Raw genomic sequence first — 17724 nt, 5'->3', positions numbered from 1 at the left:
CAGGCGGCGGCTGCGGTGTGACTGGCAGTCAAGGTTAAAAACACCAAAAGGGGAGGGTGCGCGTGAGTGCCGGTGCCGTCGCGGCCCCCGGGCACGTGTCACACCCAGACCGCACCCGGCAGGACTCCCAGCAGGTACCTGCTTGAAAGGGCCCGCAGCGCTGGGATGGTGACGTTCCAGGAAGTTGCTCCGTTAAAACCTGATAAAACTTGGGTTTGAATGAGAACCCGTAAATTGAAGAGATCTATGCAAAGCTGGGAGCAAGGATTTCTGTTCCTGACCTGATTTTCCAGCGTGGGGCTCTGCGGGCGCTGCCCAGCCAGGGCCCTGGTACAGACATGGGGCACCTGGGGACTCTGGGGCCTGGCCTGAATTACAGGCACTTTTCCATCTCAGACTGCAAAATTCTGAGCCTCAGCAAGACCGAGTGGCTCCATTTATCTCAAAAGCTTGGAATGTGTCTACACGTTTTAGATACAGATGCTATTTTGTATTACTAAGTTTCTCTTACTGGAAAAGTGAAACGAAAATCTGTTAACATAAATGCATTAAGATAATGGGAAAAGCTCCAGAAAGAACCTGAACTAGGTGATGTGTCAAACCTACTTCTGTCCTATAAATGAATTCCACTCTGTAACTCAACCTGCTTCACCGAGGTTGTTTCTACTTAACACAGATGTGAATGAAGGATCAAAGGCCTCATTATGCACAATCCCATCTTTTTCTGGCTTCACTCCCGTTTTTGTCAAGAGAAAATATTTCAGCCATCCTTAGTGCTTTACAGATAAGTGGTTTCCATGGTAAGTAAGTTTTGGGGGACTTAGTTGAGAATATGTTAACTATGGCCTTTCTGTAACTGGATCCTACTAGCTGATTCAAATATCAGAGACTGCAGGTATACTTCTGAAATGCATTAGCAGAGAGTTTTCATCACTGCTGTTACCAGATCTAGTAGGGAATTCCAAGTTATTTGTAGTTCCAGTTTGCAGTGGAGTGTCTGCTGGGATCATTGTAACCTGATGTGCAGCCTAGTCGGGTGAAGCTCACTGGGTGCTTAGATGTGGAAAAACATCTTCCTTCCCCCCAGCAAGAAGAAAGACAAACTCCTAGTATTATCTAAATACTTCCAAGGACTCACAGGAACAAAATAATGATACACAAGAATACAAGAACTTCCTAGGGCCTGGGAGGGGCAATAAAAAGACACCAGAAACCCATTGAGGACTTGGTAAAATAAGATCACTAGCCAGGTACAATTATAACTTCAATAGACTACCCCAATAATAAAAACATGCATAGTATTAGTTTAATTTCTTCACAGGGGAGGTTGGAGGGTATTTTGCTCATTTTAGCTATGAACTCTGTTCTGTACAAATAAGATTGTAACCAGGATACTTTGTGTGAGTGTGTGTGTGTGTGGCTGAAATTGCATTGCCAGGAAAACATCTTTTGGAAGAAACTGCTTCATTAAAAAGAGCAAAACAAACAAAAAGAAAACCCATAAAACACCAGTAGCTTAGATTTGTGTAAAACAAGAAGAAAGTTCTCTAGTGGAGGGTGATGAATGAAGATTTATTCCATGACAGCACTAAGGAATTTTGGATAAAACCTTCCTGTAAAGTAGCACTGGCTCTGCTGCAGCGTTGGACACACAATTTTGAGTTGTATTAATAGAGTGCTGGGATTTTTTTGCCATTCTGTCATGTTAAACAATTGAAAAAATGTTTTGTGATTAAGTTAAAAGAACAAAAAATTCACCTAGGAAATAGAAATTAAGTTAGAAAAATGTTTGGAAAGGGATAAGAGAAGAGGGTAAGGTGCCTCTGGATTAAATAATTTATTGGAAAGAGAACTGTTTGGTTTTCGTTTGGTTGTTGTTGTGGGGTTTTAAAAATAATAATAACCAACCTTTTGGTTATTTTCCTGCTTTGTTTTTCTTAATGTCATTACCTGAAGGTAGAGAGGACGCACTACTTGTTTTAGAGATTTATGATACTGAACAAACAGCCCTGGAAAATGCAGGGCTCCAACCCAAACAAACCATTGTCTCTGTTGGAAGAGAGGTATGCCCTACAGGTTTCTTTCTTTCTTCCTACAGAAGACTGTTTTTTACTTGAAGAAAAAAAAAATATCCAAAAGCGGTTGTATGTGCATTTCAGATGGATTAATTTTGACTTGGATTCATAACATGGATTTATTTTTACATTGCCTTGTTCGTGTGGCAAAGCAGTTCCCTTCAGAATCAGTGAGCTGGAATTCTTAGTGCTTGTTGCTAAAACAGACAACCACGAACTGGTAACAGCAATTTGCAGGTCTGTAAAGTAATCTCTCAGTTCCAAGCATTCTTGGTGTGTTAGTAGGGCAGGGGACAAGGGAGAAGTGACTGATTTTCCTCCAGGACAAAATCCCCCAAGTTACACACTTGGAAGCAGTATTGTCATGGATCTAAAGCTGGTGAGGAGGGGTAAGAAGTGAGGTGGCTCAAGGTTCCCTCCAGGACAAGCTTTGCTGAGTCCACATTCATGGGCCTCAAAACCTTCTGCAGGATCCCTAGGCCCCCTGAACTCTGTGTTGGTGGTGCAGAATGCAGCTAAACTGTAGCAGTTAGTGCTGTGTCCTGGTAGTCACGCTGAGTCAGAGGCTCATGCATTTGAACAGCACAAAGCAACGAGCAGCAGAAATATGAGCTGGGGTCTTGCAGGACTGCCTGTGCTGTTGCAGCAGCATCTTTGTGCAGGAGTCAGGAGGGGTAAGTGGCAGGAGGGCACTGCCAAATGTTCCCTTCTTACTCCTGCGTTCAGCTGGTTCTCCCACCCCTCCACAGCACTGTGTGGATAATGAAGTTGTACCCCAAAGGTCTGGGTTTTGTTATGCCTGCAAGCACCTCAGCCTTGCAACTGCAAAGCAATTGGTACAGCTTTGATCATGGCTGAGGCCTTGCCAGGCCCCTCAAAATAGATGTGATTTGCACTCTTGCTCGCAGCCTCTCAGGTAGGCATTCTCAGGGACTGTCTAACAACACTGGCTGCCTAGCAAAGTTAGTGACAGCAGCGTTACTTAACTGGTAGTTCAAAAGTTTAAGTACCCACATTTGATACAAAAGACAGGACTTCCCAGCCTCTGGAGACTAACACCTTTCCTTTCAATGGAACAATCAAATCACAAGCCTGCAGGTTTTTCAGAGGTGAGAACTGTCTGCATTTTTTTGACTGAAACTATTGCTGCTTGGAGAATAAGATACAGAAAATGCTGGACCAATAGCTAGTGGCTGGGCATGTTCTTCCTGAGAGGAAGGACTATTGGATTCCTGGCCATGTCTCAATATTGTCCCTGTAGTTTACTTTAAAAAGTTACACAGAAAAGCAGAACCAAGCTGTAGAGAATGGGTTGTAACCAGGTTCAATCTCTAGGTGTGTGCCCTCATCACAGGGCTGAAGACTTAGTTTCCTTTTATGCTCTGGCCTGGTGCTCTGTTGGGCTTTTTGCACAGTGAAGAAAGGGTAATGTGGTCTCATTAGCATGAAATATTCAAGGAGTGGTGGGAGATGCTCCCTGTGGCAGAAGAATCTGTGTTTGAGTCCGTGTCTCTTTAACTGAGGAAAATGATGAACATGGGCCTGTCACAAGATGTTGGAATATGAAAGATGGACACCTGAGATGTCCCTCTGAGAGAAAGCCTGTGTTGTGTTTAGTAGAGAGCCTAGGCCTGTGGTGCTTGTTACCCATTATTCTGCCAAGCCATTTGGGATCTCTGCTGTAGAAAAGCCTCTTGTTCATCCAGCTAGGTCAAAGAACAGAATAAATGCTAAACTGCTTAGCTCTTTCCAGACTACTCCCAGATCTGGGCATAACCAGAGGTGTTTCTCCAGGGGAGCATTAGTTGGGGGAGCAAAGTAAAATTACAAGGTGCCTATGCAGGGACTGTGTGGGTAGCTTTCAAGATATCTGTTTGGGACTTACAGGCTTGCATTCCTTAGTGGATTTTATTTACAGTTTTAATTTCAGTATTTTCAGTCACCTAGGGCCATCTCTCGAATTAATAAAATGGGGATTATGCTCAATAAAGTTGGATATTATTCAACATTTCAAGATGAACACTAGATCTTCCTTTGTGTGCCCAATGCCTGTCCTCCTCATCCCATAACTCAACACAAAAATTAATTTTTTTCATATGCTTTTCTGGGTCACTCTTCTTTATAGTATCTGAGCTGCGCACAAACATCAACTTGCTTATTGGAAAGAAGGTATTATGTCCATTATACAGATGGGAAAATTAAACAGGTTTACCAAAACAAAATCTATTGAATGTATCTATGAATTTAGAATGCCCAGTGCAAGACACCAAAGCTGGATATTTTGAGAAGTTTTAGGAAGCCTGAGAGAGCGAAACTTAAATAATGTAAGGAAAAATCAAGCAAAGGAGAACATTGTAAAAAAGAGGCATTTTATGTGGTATTCTTGCACAAAACCTTGCAAACATAATGTTTAAAAATTACAGAAAGTCCATCACTTGCTGCATGTGAATGGCCAGTGTTGAAGCTTATTAGAGTTTAAAAAAAACAGCTGCTTTATGTATGGTTGTCAACACCATCTTAAACCTAGTTATAACTGACGTTGTAATTCCTTCTATCTATCTTTCCTACCTATCAAGATGGCATAGCTGCCCATTATCTTAATCTGGGCAGATTAGCCTGAGGGATACTGGGAGTTTGATTTACTACAGGTCTATCAGCACTTCTGGTTAGTTGGTAGATTAAAAGATTAAAACTTCTAGATAATGTATTAATTGTATGCAAGCCAAAAAAAAAAAAGAAAAAAAAAAAAAAAGAAAAAAAAAAAAAAAGAAAAAAAAAAAAAAAGAAAAAAAAAAAAAAAGAAAAAAAAAAAAAAAGAAAAAAAAAAAAAAAGAAAAAAAAAAAAAAAGAAAAAAAAAAAAAAAGAAAAAAAAAAAAAAAGAAAAAAAAAAAAAAAGAAAAAAAAAAAAAAAGAAAAAAAAAAAAAAAGAAAAAAAAAAAAAAAGAAAAAAAAAAAAAAAGAAAAAAAAAAAAAAGAAAAAAGAAAAAGGAGTTAAAGAGTTTGCTGGAGCTTCAAGTGTCTAATGCAGAAAACTGGAATTTCCCCAAGCAGAAATTCTATGAAAAATTGTAATTTGATGCATTTGGACTTTTTGAGAAGCTTATCCAATAGCTGCCCATGGCAAAGTACTGAAGAAGCACCTACTGTTTCCAACCTGGTATGTTGCTGAATTAGTTTTGCTGCTTTGTCCTCCTTGTAGGAAGTAATGCCATTATCTTTCTGCTGGTGGCAATTTCACATAGCTTGGGATACCTTAATAAAACATTCCTTCACATACTGAAGAAGAAAGAGTTTATCTAACATTTAGGTGTGACTCATTTCTAGCCAGATATTTTTCAGAAAATGCTGTCTTCATTTTATTTCTTAAGTCCCTGTTATTTTATATTAAGGTGTATTTGCACTGCAGTGGAATAATTTCTCTAATAAATAGAACTTTGTATCTGCTTGCAAGTTGCCCACAGAAACCTAAGAATTTTCTCCTTGTTCAAATCTAGTGCAACGTAGGTGTTACTGTAGAGATGAGGTAACTATTTTGTTATAGAGTAAAATACCTCAAGTGAAAGTGTAGTTTCCCTTGCAGATCACTCCTTAATACATTCCAGTGTTTGGCTGTATTACTCATAACCTCCTAGTGGATACTTCACATTTTAAATTGGGATAAAGTAGTCAGGATCATTTTCTACTTGGCATTATTAATAGGTCAGAAGTATTTATATATGGCTAGTAATACCTATTAGTTAGTTTACGAACCCAGAAGATAATATTTGTATAAGAAATAGAATCTGTGAAGTGATACACGATAAGGACTTTTTCGACGGTGTTACCAGAATCTCTGGTAAGATGAACTAACTTGAACAATGTGCATTTTACTGTAATTAAGTGCAGGTAAATATTTCTAGGAAAAAAATAGATCAGTTATCTGATGGGGGACTGCATTAGGAAAAGTAATGATACAGAAAAGCAATTAAAAGTGCACAGAAATGCAATCCCTGTGGATAAATGTGGGGAGCACACGGTAGCAACAGGGATTTTGTTGGTGGAGCAGTATGTCTTGGCCTGATACTGAGACAAAAAATGAGAAACTGATCAAGCAGAACTATGTGGTTGACTTGGGATCTCAAAACTCTTCTTACAGAAGAGACTTAAAAAGCTTAATTTCTTTGGCCTATCAGTAAATCACGTAAGACCTAACTCACCAGGAATTACATCAATAAAGAGAATAACTGTAATTACAGAAATCTTCAGTTTAGCAGACAAATCTTTTAAAAGATGTAGCGTTTTGAAAGCTGAGCCAGGAGATATTTTGTGATTAAAAACCAAAACTAAAACAAACAAAACCGTTAAACTAACTAAGCCATGGGGGGTGGTGGTGGGGAAATTAGATACTTCACAAGCCTCTGAAGTATCCCCCATCACTTGAAATCTTTAAATCAAAAAGGTGATTTTTTTCTGAAGGAAGTGTTTTAGCTCCACAAAAATTAGGTAGAGATCACTTCATATAATTGTCACCTGTACTGTGCAATAAAGATCAGGCTGGAGAATCACAATTCTTTCTTCTGGACTGAAAACCTGTGATGCTGTGAAACATTAAAATGGAACAAAAAAATAAACCCTTTAAAATGTTTTATAAGAATGTTAGGATATCTGCCATAATAATTCAGATAGCATGTGGTTAGCAATGGCGATGAGGGGACTTTTAAAATAATTCAACAGAATTTTTTTTCTACGTTACAAAGCTTTTTTCCTCTGTATGGATAAATTTTGATGAACAGTCATTATAATTGCAGTATTTCTTTTATTTAAGGCTACCCAACCCCTTCCCCCCAATAAGATTCTGTTTCCTTTCTTCAATGGTCTATCAAATCTGCTAAGATTGGTATTTCCAAGCTGGGTGTTTGCCTCAGGGTAACTTTCTGGAAAGCATATTTCTGTATTTGATAGTGATCATAAAGAACATAAAAAACTAAAGCTAATAAAAAAAAGCTAACTCAAGAAGTAGTTCCAAAATATAAGTCAGATTGGAGGGATAATTTGGAGATTCACCAGGAGATTTCCTTCTCTTTTAGTATTATAAACTCTCAGTGGCAGAAGTTCTTTTCTTGTTTGTTGATAAAACATGAACATGCTTTTGGACGCTTTTAAGTGTTAATCACAAAATAACAAAAGTAATGAACATTGTAAGACATTTAGCTGGCAACATATAATAATCACAGTGTCAGATAAACTATTTTTTCCAGTATGCATGTGTAATTCTTATTAATGAAACTCAAGCTGCCCCTAATTACTAGTAACAGAAAATCACTGGCATTTAACTCCCACGTACAAAACCACACCTTGCCCTCCAGGAAATCCAGAGAGCTTCCCAAGAACTATCCCTAGCTCTGGCTTTGATTTCAGGCTCTTCCAGAGCATTTCACAGTAGAAGCTTGTCAGAGCCAATCCTGTTCATTGCACAGGGTTTGAACAAAGGAATTAAACTCCTCATGAAACCTGGTCTTAAATTAGACCCTTTGCTACAGTAGCTCTTCTGCTTGGTCTACATGGTCCAGCATGTTTGGTGCTCTACCCAGCACAGGCTGTATCTGTTGCCTGCAATAGGAGACAGAGGGCAGAATCAAAAGCGCCATTTCAGTAAAAGTTACTGCAAAAGATGATAAGGAAGAATTAGCTAAGATAATGTTTTCCTTTATCTTAATTTCCAAGTTGATCTCTTTTGGAAAATATTTTCTTTCCTAAATATATGATTATTTATGAAAGAGAAGGTACAACATGGTTGCCTTTGGCAGGAGAAACTTTGGCTAAATGGTTCAAGTTAATTTCAACAGGAGAGGTTTAAATGCATCTGAAAAAAAATGGCAACATTTGGTCTGATTCCAGGATTGTATCCATCAGCTGACAATGCAACTGGTCATGGCAATTAAACTTCAAATGTAATTGTGCAGTACAGTGCCAGTATGGGATTCAGGAGACCTGTCCTCTCCTCAGTTTCCTTCCTCACAAACATCTCATGATTATCTCTGATAAATCCCTTTGTGGCTTACTCTTCTACAAAATTAGTCCTAAAACAACTTTGCCATATGCGGATAAGTAAGCATAGCATATTCTAGAAAGAGGAACAGGGCCCCAGCAAATCTCAAAGGGAGGCCTATCCTGGAAACTAGTCACTGAAAAGGAGTTGGAGACTAATAGACCACAATGGCTGCTTCTCTGACCCAGTGACTAGAACAGGGAATCTTAACTCTTCATTGCCCAAGCAAGTAAATATTGAGGAAGAACAGAGAGGATCCTCTGCAGCTGCTACTGACGTAAGGCAAGCTGGAATATTGTACATGTCCTAAGTTCAAAAAGAGTGATGAAAAAGTAGAGGGGTTTTATAGAACAGACCTGAGGCATGATTAAAGGATTAGGATACTCTCCTTCTAATGTAGGGCTCGAGGAGTTGCACCTATTTAGCTTATCAATGAGAAAGTTAATGTGGGTCCTTTCTGTACCTTCCTATATAGTAAATATTCATTTAAAAATACACGGCTTAGCCATAGCAGCCAAAGATCCTCAACTTACAATCTCAATTTAGAGTTACCCATAATTAACCATTGAGAGGGTTACCAAGAATTACAGTAATTTTCCTGTTGATATTTATATCAAGATGTGATGTTTCTCCCTTAAAAAGATACAATCTACTTCAGACAGGAACTAGTTCAGGGAAATCTGCTCTCCATTACCCAGGAAGTCAGACTAGAAGATCACACAGGTCACTTCAGGCATTCTAATCTGTTTAATAAATAGTTTCTATAAATTCAGTTTAATTGGTTCTGTGATTTTTAATAAACAGTATGTTTAATGTTTCATGTTTGACTACAGCCTCACCTAATCTCAATTATTTTTTACTGTATGTGGGTGGTGGGACTTTGTCATCCAACCAGCACCTCCACTTTCATCCCTAAGGTTTGCATCATTATCTTGTTACACAACCTGCAGGTTTGATGTTGTTGATAGGATGCCAGCCACAGAAGCACTGAGAGATGCAGTGATAGAATTGCTGGTGAGCCCCAGAAAACTGCTCTAGATCCTGCACACAAGTCATTTGTTGAGACCATGTTCTGTTGTGCTTTTTAAAAACTTAACTAGAATATACTGCTCACATGGTTGCAGTCTCTATGCAGATCCCTCCTGAGGATCTTTAGCATGTAATTCTAGGGTTTTTTTTACAACTAAGCGTATAGTTTACCAGGCTTTTATCCAGGCTGAGGCTGATATTTCAAATTTTGGTCTCACTTGTTCACTCAGGTGTATTTACTTGGTAGTCCTGGGAACAGACTGCCAGACTGCCATCCTGACAAGGACAAACCACATCCATTGGCTGTGTGGCTGTTTTTTCTGGGCACCCCGCCAGCTTTGCATGGAGAGCAGCCTGTCCTTAACACCATCTCATGAGGAAGCAGTCCAGGTTTTTGTGGGCACAATGATTTGCTTTTCTTTAGGCTCAAGATCTTTCATTCCATATGCCTGTTGGCAGAAATGAAATAAGGTGATTTTGTTGTTTCAGGTGAGATGTCAGTCTGGTACACTCACCTATTTGCTATATTTCTAGGTATTATCCTGCCTTAGGTAGAGACAGGCACTCCACAGCTCACTGCAGTTCAAAACTCTTTGAAGAGTGCTGTCCCCTTCATGTTTGAATTAATAAATGGTTTCCATTTTTCTCATTTCAAAAATGAGATAACCCTCTTCACTCTGTTGTCCCACATTTTGATGCCACTTAATCTGTTATCTTACTGAACCATCTGGCCTTTACATACTTCTTGCATTTCCAAGAATTTTTAACAATCACTACCTAAAACTTCAATGCTACCGGATGTTCTGGTGTATTCCCAACCCAAGATTCCACCTACTGTGATTCGGAAAATCACATACTGTGATTTGATATATATGTAAATATACAAGACTTACTGGGATGCTTTTCAGTTTAAGCCACCTGGGACACGGTGCTATGGGAGTCCGGAGTAACAGGAATCCAAATATCTGTACTGCTAAAAGTGCTTTGATTTAAGTCCAAGAGTTGTTTTTTAATAAACCTGAAGAATAAAAAAACCCACATTAATTGGAGTTAGGTGAAGTAAGCTGGGGCATCTACTACCTGCTATGGAGCGAAGTGGCTGAGCTGCACAGAAAGCCAGACATCTGGCAGAGTCTGGCCATCTGCAGTGACAGCCTCCTCTGGGAGTATTCAAAACAAAAAATGCAAAACAGTAACAGATACAAAACTGTATCAGCAATGAAAGAAATAGCACACTTTTGTGTTTTGTTTGGGGTTTTTGTTTGTTCATTCAGTTTTTTGGTTGGTTTGGTTTTGTTGTTGTTTTGGTTTTGTTTAAGAACAAAAACACGAGTTATAATTGAGAAAGCTGGTGAAAAGTGTCTGTGTATGAAATAATTTAAAGGTTTATACCTTTGGATGTATTCGGTCCAATTTCAAAGGCTGTTGAGAATTTGCCAATTGCATCATTTTCAGTTGCAATTATGAATGATTACTGTCAGAAAAGCTCACTTTAATTTTGAAGCCTAATCCTGAGAAGATACTGAAAAGCCAGGACTCACCCTCAGTATTTCTGATCATCCTTTACCAGTTTCTTCTGGTGGAATTAATACTGGTAACATAATAGCTTTACTAGAGAGCTTTTGAAAACTGGTCTCTCAAGCTTAGAAAAACTGTGTGATGAAAGTAGTAGTTATCACTCAAACGTGACGCCAGACTAATTATTACTTCAAACATCAAAAGAACACAGCATCAACAGGATTATTATTATTGTTATTATCATTATTATTATTAATTTTAAAAATCTTTTTTGTGCATTAGCCACACCTACATCCTCTTAGAAGAAACGTATTTCTCCTCTCCTGAACACCTTGCACAATTTCTTCTTAACTTGTACAGTGCATTTATAAATTTGTCCAGTTTTGGGTTTTTTTTGTTCTAGTTTTTCACTCAGTTAATCTTACTGTCATGCCTCATACAATGCTACATTTAAATTAGGCTACACTTACTTCAGATGCTGTTAGCCCTTGACATTTCCCTTGCTTAGGGAGGGTACCAAGCTTATGGTGTATGTGGCACAGGCCATGAAGCTGCTCTGTTTCACTTGGTCCATATTCCACTTAAACCATATTGGTTTAATCTAATCAATTTTCTTTTGTGGTGAACAGTGTCATGTTTAAGAGTGTTACTTGATCCCACAAAGCTCTGGAAAAGATGGGCACCATGAAATAAATATTAGTTTCTTACCTGCAATACTGTGTTTCACCTTTATTGCTCTATCTGTCTAGTTGACAGTTTAGCTGGATTACCAAACTAAGCCTACAAACTCAAATAGCATTGTGGTGTGTTTTTCAAAGCAGCAAAACCACATGCTTCATTTGTCAGTTCTTACACTGACTGTATACATTCTGATTGTTGAAATGAGTGTACTGGAAACTAAAGGTATTTAGCATTAAATAAAATACTGTGTTCTATTTAAAAAAAAAAATAAAAAAAAAAATTGAAATCTTAAGTTCTCTGTTCCTGCAGGATTCTGACCAGTGCTCTCTCTCTTAAAAATAAAAAACCCCCAAACAACCCCAAAACCCCAACTGTATATTTTGACATACAATATTGGTCTGACTTGCAAAAAGTGTAGGTTTTGAAATTTCCCTATAGTTTTGCAATACAGGCACAGGCTTCCTTACAAATTTTTATGTATGGGAAATGTTCAGGAACTTGTATTTTTAAGTCATATTTATGGCTTTCTTAAGGGTTGTCTGTAGATCTCTCTACATCCAGGGACTGAAAATTATTGTTGTATAATAGACAGACATGTTGCCACATGGTAAACATAATTCTTTTAAAGGGGCTTTTCTAAAAATGTTTGGGGTTTTTTTTCGTGATATGACCTGCAATGGACTGGTGGTGCAGATACCACATGGAACATAACTTGAAATTAATGATTTCTAACTTAGGCACTGAAAGTAAAGCCACAAACAGAAGAGAGACAGTGTTCAAGAAGAGAAGGTTCATCTCTGCCCAGCTTCTGCATGGTCCTGCTGCAGAGAGGTTCTTCTGTCACAGAATCTGCCCAAGCATTGCTAATATGTGTCCTAACAACCACCCTGGCAGCATGGGGACAAGGCTGTGGTCCAGCCAGGGTGTGAATCTCCTGCTGGGGACATTTCCACCATGTCGGGACTACACTTCCATCCTCTAAACACTGTTTATGTCATAGACCACAACAGGTTCAGATTTTATCCTTCAGATTTTACAGGTGATTCCTATGTCTTTGAAGTTCTGTCCCCACTGAAGATGAAGGCAGTTCAGTTCCCACTGATATTAATGAGGTTAGGATGTGTCCTTCTCTATATTTTTGCTCTCGTTTCCTTTGTTGCAGTAGGCCTGTTCCTTTATTAAAGGAATAGGTTTTCCTCCTTTGCCTGGAGGAAAAAAAAGAGCCATGTTACTAAATAAATAATGAAATAGTCACATTTGTGGAGCCAACCCCTTATGTATAGCTCCTCCTCTGATATTAAGATGACACTTTTTATAGGGCTACAGCTCCTATACTGCCATTATACCTCTGTGAGATCCAAGACCGGGAGGTGACAAAACAGCAGGGCATCATGACCCAAGTGACAGTAAGTATTATCTAGGAATGCTTGCTGATTGCAGCTCAGTGCAGTAAGAAACAACTATACTAGACTCATGGTAGCTTATTTAGTGCTGGAGATCAAAGTAGGATCAGAGATAAAACCAAGGAAAATATAAAATTGAGAAGGTTTCTGAACTAAGCTTGACTTTTACCTGAGAATAAAAGGCCATATGCTGTAGAGCTACTTGTAATGATAATCCCAACAACATAGTGTTAAGGGCTGTATTTTTCTTATCACTATTTATGTCCTGTTTATGTTCTTTTTTAATTTGTATTTATTCCTTTTGCCTGCCATTCTCTCAATGCCACAAGAATGAATGCACCCAGCTTTAGTGTCATAATCCATGATGCAGTTATTCTGCAGTTACTCTTGTGAATGTTTTTAATCTCTTATTGTCATTGTATTTTTTTACTGGTTTTAAACCTTAATAGTACCTTCCTTCTTTAAAAAAAATGGTTTGCTGTGTCATCTGAATATGTGTGGTTCAAACTTTTTAGATTAGTTTATAATTTCTCCCTCCTTCTTTTACATATTTAATGCTTTTCACTTTGCCTTGCCCCACCTCTCGCAGGTTTCGTAACAGACAGGTAGTGACATTTTCTCCAGCTGTTGGTTTGTTGGGTTGGTATTTGTAATCTTCAGCGAAGTCACTTAAGTTTATGCCTCTTACTTTTATCTCTCTGGCATATCCTATGGAGGCTCTATCTGTAAAATGAATAAATGTTAAGTAATTATCAGAGTAAATGAAACATCCTGTAAACTGGATTTATGCATAGGTAACTCCTACTGGTTCTCTGTCACCAAAGTGAAGGTCTCTGACCTCCCCGGTGTTACCCATCCTAATGTTCCTTCTTCTATTCCCTTGCTTTTTTTCCCCTGCTCATCTTCAGTTGCCTTGTTCTGAGTTTTCTTTTCCATTTCTCCTGCTAGATCTCTTTGCTCCTCCTGTTCCTCTGGATCTTCATGTCTTCAGGCAGCAACGAGGAGGGCAGGTTGGTGGGTGGTTGGGAACACAACTGCATTAATTGTCTCCATTTGCTGTGCAGCATTTCTTCCATGGTCTTTCCTTGTAAAATATCCCACACAAAACTGTCAGTTCCCTCATTCTCACCTTGACTTTTATGAAATAAATGTTTGGAGTAGTTATAAAGCAAGAGAGGAAAAGATGTGGATTTCTTTTGCGGAATGTCTAGGATTTACAAGGTCAGTATGTAAACTGGAGCAGCTTCCAGAGCAGGGAAGGAAACAGTTTCTGAAATGTGTACTGAGATGGGCATTTTTAATCCTCAACATAAGTGGTGGACAGTGGTATTGTTGAGCCTACTCACGCCAGGGCAGAAATACATTTAAAAAACTTCACTAGAGCAAGAGAAGTACTGACTTGGCTGGTGGAATCTTAGCCCAAAAATAACCTGAAAATAGACAGACACAAAAAAGTCTTGGAGAGAAATACTCTCACACTTCAGAAAATCAAAAGTAAGGAACAAAAAACCTGACACTTGAAGATTGGGCTTCTAGTGAGCTTTTGACAGGTTTTGGAATGGCATGGAGAAACCATGTACTGCTGTAACATGACATGCTTATTCAAGGGCATTAATACATGTGAAGACAGATTACTGTATTATGATGCAGAACTGTGTAGCTAATTTGCATGTGAAATTCCTATGATTAATAAATTTGGCAATGCTAGTCCAAGAGTACTACAGTGAATCATTATAAAAATCACTAGTATTCTAGCAACCAACATTAAATACTGTTCTCTGCTCCAGTAAAGCCTGAAATATTGGAGTATCAGTTTGCATTCCCAAGGTGCAAAGAGATCAGCAGAATGGAAGAATGTTCTTTTATTCCTCTTACAGGAGAATCAGAATAGTCAACAGATACCTTGTGTAGATATGTCAAACTAACCCAACTGAATAAAATAAAATCAAGATGATTTACTAAAATCACTTGAGTAAAAGTGTAACACAGGTGTTTATAAAAAGCAATAGATATTTTTTCAAGTCCTAACATACTGCATTTAATAGTTTCAGTAAAATGAACGTATCAAATATGCATAGAGTAGCATACTCTTAATAGTGGGATAAATCAGTTTCAAACCATAAAGATAAGCATACAATAGGCCAGCATTAAAGAATTACATTATGAGCTAGCTCCTGTCTAAGGCCAAGACCTGAAAATGCTGCAACTGATTTCTGAGATCATACGCAGCTTCTTTTACTGCATTTATTCCAAGTTCATAAGGATTGTGAGAAGTTCAGCAGATTAGGCCTTTAATCTGGTATCTCCAATCTAAACAGAAAAGTGTCAGATGTGGCTAAGCTACCCAGGGTATCAGGGTACCTACAAAACACTGATATGGAAATTTCAAGTCAGGCTTTCTGCCTTGAACTATGAAGACTTTATTGCCTGCTACAAGGTTTTTTTTTCCATGCTTTGCCTACCATACATTTCTATTCATCTCCATTCTTATTTTTAAATTTGTGTCTTTTTAAGAAATCTCTGGTGAAATAAAAGAGGTGCATCATATTCTTGCATCACATTCTGAGCCCAGTTAGGCTTTGGCTTATATTGAGCTGCACTGCCATGTTTCTGAACATTTTACCCAGGGCATAGGCAGTTGACACATTCTGAAGCAACTACCAGACTAAGCACCCAGTGGTGTATCTTTCCCAGAAACTGAAACTAAAGGTATAAAAGAGATCCACACAATAATTTATGCGCATGAACATATGGGTGTCAGTTTTTCTGAAGATAATTATGTGACTATGCTAACAACACCAAGGATGCTTTGATACATTAAAACCAATTCTCACAATGATGTTCTGGAAAGTTTCTGACTCCTGTCAGGAGTCAGGAGTGTACATATGTAAACAGGAGAGAGGGATGAGGAGAGGCCCTTTTATCTTTGCAAAAATAACCTCTCTCCCTTCCCACGGGGAAGCCCTGTTTGGCACAGGTGCTTACATTACATGTAGTTACTGGAAACTTTCTATTTTGAAAACTACACGTGTGCTGAGAGAGGAGTAGCATGTGTGGTTTGCAAGGGTAGCTGAACAAATGGGAATTACTGACAGCAAAGCAACCAAAACCTCCTGGGCTTTGCAGGATTCCTCTACTTTTAAGAAGCACAATCTAGCACACTTTGAAGCAGATCTTGCTGTGGTTCCTGAGAACCTCTGTGACAAGCCCAAGTGCCAGGCTAAGTTACCATGCTTGGAGAAGGGAAGGTTTGCAGCTCAGTCAGAGAAATTTCTCCCAAAGCTGCCCTTGACTTGCTGACAAACAGCTGCCATGGAGCCCCATCTGCCCTGAAGAAATTCTTCAATACAGTGCTCATCACTCCAATCATGTGGCCTCAGTAAATTATTAGTCATTGTGGAGACACCAGCAGCAATCCCACCATAAAGGCTGACCTCTGGGTGGGCTCAGGCTGTACAATGCCTGTGCCTGTTTTCTAGCCTTGTAATTGCTCAGCTGGAATTAAACTTCACACAGTTTAAGTTTTTGTGCCTTAAAATATTTTCTTTTATTTTATAGCTTTTCTTCTAGTGAGGCTAATGTCTAATCCCTTGACTTCTTGCATTAAGTCTGTGTGAAATTGCACTCTTCAAACACAGCAAACCACTGCCCTAACAATCCACAATTACCAGTGTTACAGAAGCATCTGTAGGGACACAGGGGTTTGTGGAAAAATCATCAGGGAATTTTTTGAGCAGTGATAAGGAGACAGAGTTGTGCCCTTGCTCTGGGATGGCAGTGGCCATGATGAGGATAGGGGATGCGCTGCTGGGTGAGCGAGTGGCAGGCATGTATTTCTAGAGGCTGTATTTGCATTTCCTGCCCCTTGTGAGCTTGTCAGGCATGCTGGGGCTGAGTCTCAGCTTGTGGAAATGATTGCCTGGCAATTTATACCAAACAATGATCCCTACTGTTATGTTTGTTACAAACTTGGCTGCAGCACAGTAATGTTTAGTGGATTAATAATGTCTGCTTTTGGCCTACCTTACTCTCTCAGCAAAGACATTTAATCTATAAGAAATGTTCTCATTTAATCTAACTAGAACAGAGCCTAAGGGTCAGAATAGCCATACCTGCACTCTGAGGAGAAGACACTCTAGGTTTCCCGGTGAGAGACCAGCTTTCCTCTGTCCATGCCAGGGTCCAAACCTTCCTCTGTCCTGCAGGACCAGGTTTGCTGGGCAGGTCCTGCTGGAATTGCAGAGTGGGCAGTGATGGATGTCCCCTTCCGCACGAGAAGGTCTGGTCAAAAGGGTCACAGTGGGCAGCACAAAGGCACTGGGACAGGCAGATATTTGTTGAGCATTTGGCATTTTGAAAAAGAACAGCACATTTTAAAAAAGCAACTTCACAAATATGTATATAATATATGCCAAAATATATATTTCACACCAATTGATCACAGTGCATGCTGTGAGGTTGAGTAAGTGGCATATGGTCTTGCCTTTGCATAGGAAGCCTGAGAGTTACAAACCCTATACAAATCTGTATGGTTTATCTTGTTGATTATCAGTCTCTTGGGAAACTGTCTGCTCACCTTTCAGAATGTGTGTAGAAATACCAGGATATGCAAATATGGAAGTTACACAATGAAAACAAAACTGAATTAAAACTGCTTACAGTCAAAAAATTAGAGAACCAGAACGCAGCCTTTTTATTGCTACACCACGGAAATGAGTGTGTGTACAACCTGGCTATTTAGGGGCTTGTAATACTGTATGGTACAACTGCTTCTCTCCATCTTCCCACTGCTGTTTATGCCTCTTCAATAGCTAAACTGTCAGCTGACAATTGGAAGCTGACAATCTTGGATATAATGCAAGAGGAATGTTGTAGTCTTGTGAAGCTTTTGGACAGCTATTTATTGATCAAATAATTAACAATAACTATCAGCACTGAAAGTCAGCTGATGGACAGTTGCCTTTTAGCCTGGGGAGAAGGACTGTAGCA

The 17724-nt window shown here is 39.0% G+C and overlaps 1 protein-coding gene across 1 annotated transcript in view; it reads right to left on the bottom strand.

Annotated features, from left to right (window-relative positions):
* Positions 1–16520, bottom strand: part of RPF1 (ribosome production factor 1 homolog (S. cerevisiae)) — a 22156-nt gene extending 5636 nt beyond the window's left edge. Inside the window, exons 1-3 of the mRNA XM_010006731.1 lie at positions 16404–16520; positions 14135–14165; positions 13316–13458 (exon numbers count right to left, since the gene is read on the bottom strand). Of these exons, the coding sequence (XP_010005033.1) occupies positions 13316–13458; positions 14135–14165; positions 16404–16520 (291 nt within the window). The remainder of the gene's footprint in view (positions 1–13315; positions 13459–14134; positions 14166–16403) is intronic.
* Positions 16521–17724: the final 1204 nt, after the last annotated feature.

The sequence above is a fragment of the Chaetura pelagica genome, unplaced genomic scaffold, assembly GCF_000747805.2.
Source record: "Chaetura pelagica isolate M959 unplaced genomic scaffold, ChaPel_1.0 scaffold69, whole genome shotgun sequence".
Taxonomy (NCBI): domain Eukaryota; kingdom Metazoa; phylum Chordata; class Aves; order Apodiformes; family Apodidae; genus Chaetura; species Chaetura pelagica.
Note: the sequence above shows the minus strand (reverse complement) of the source record. Positions and strands in the feature narration are given on the sequence as shown.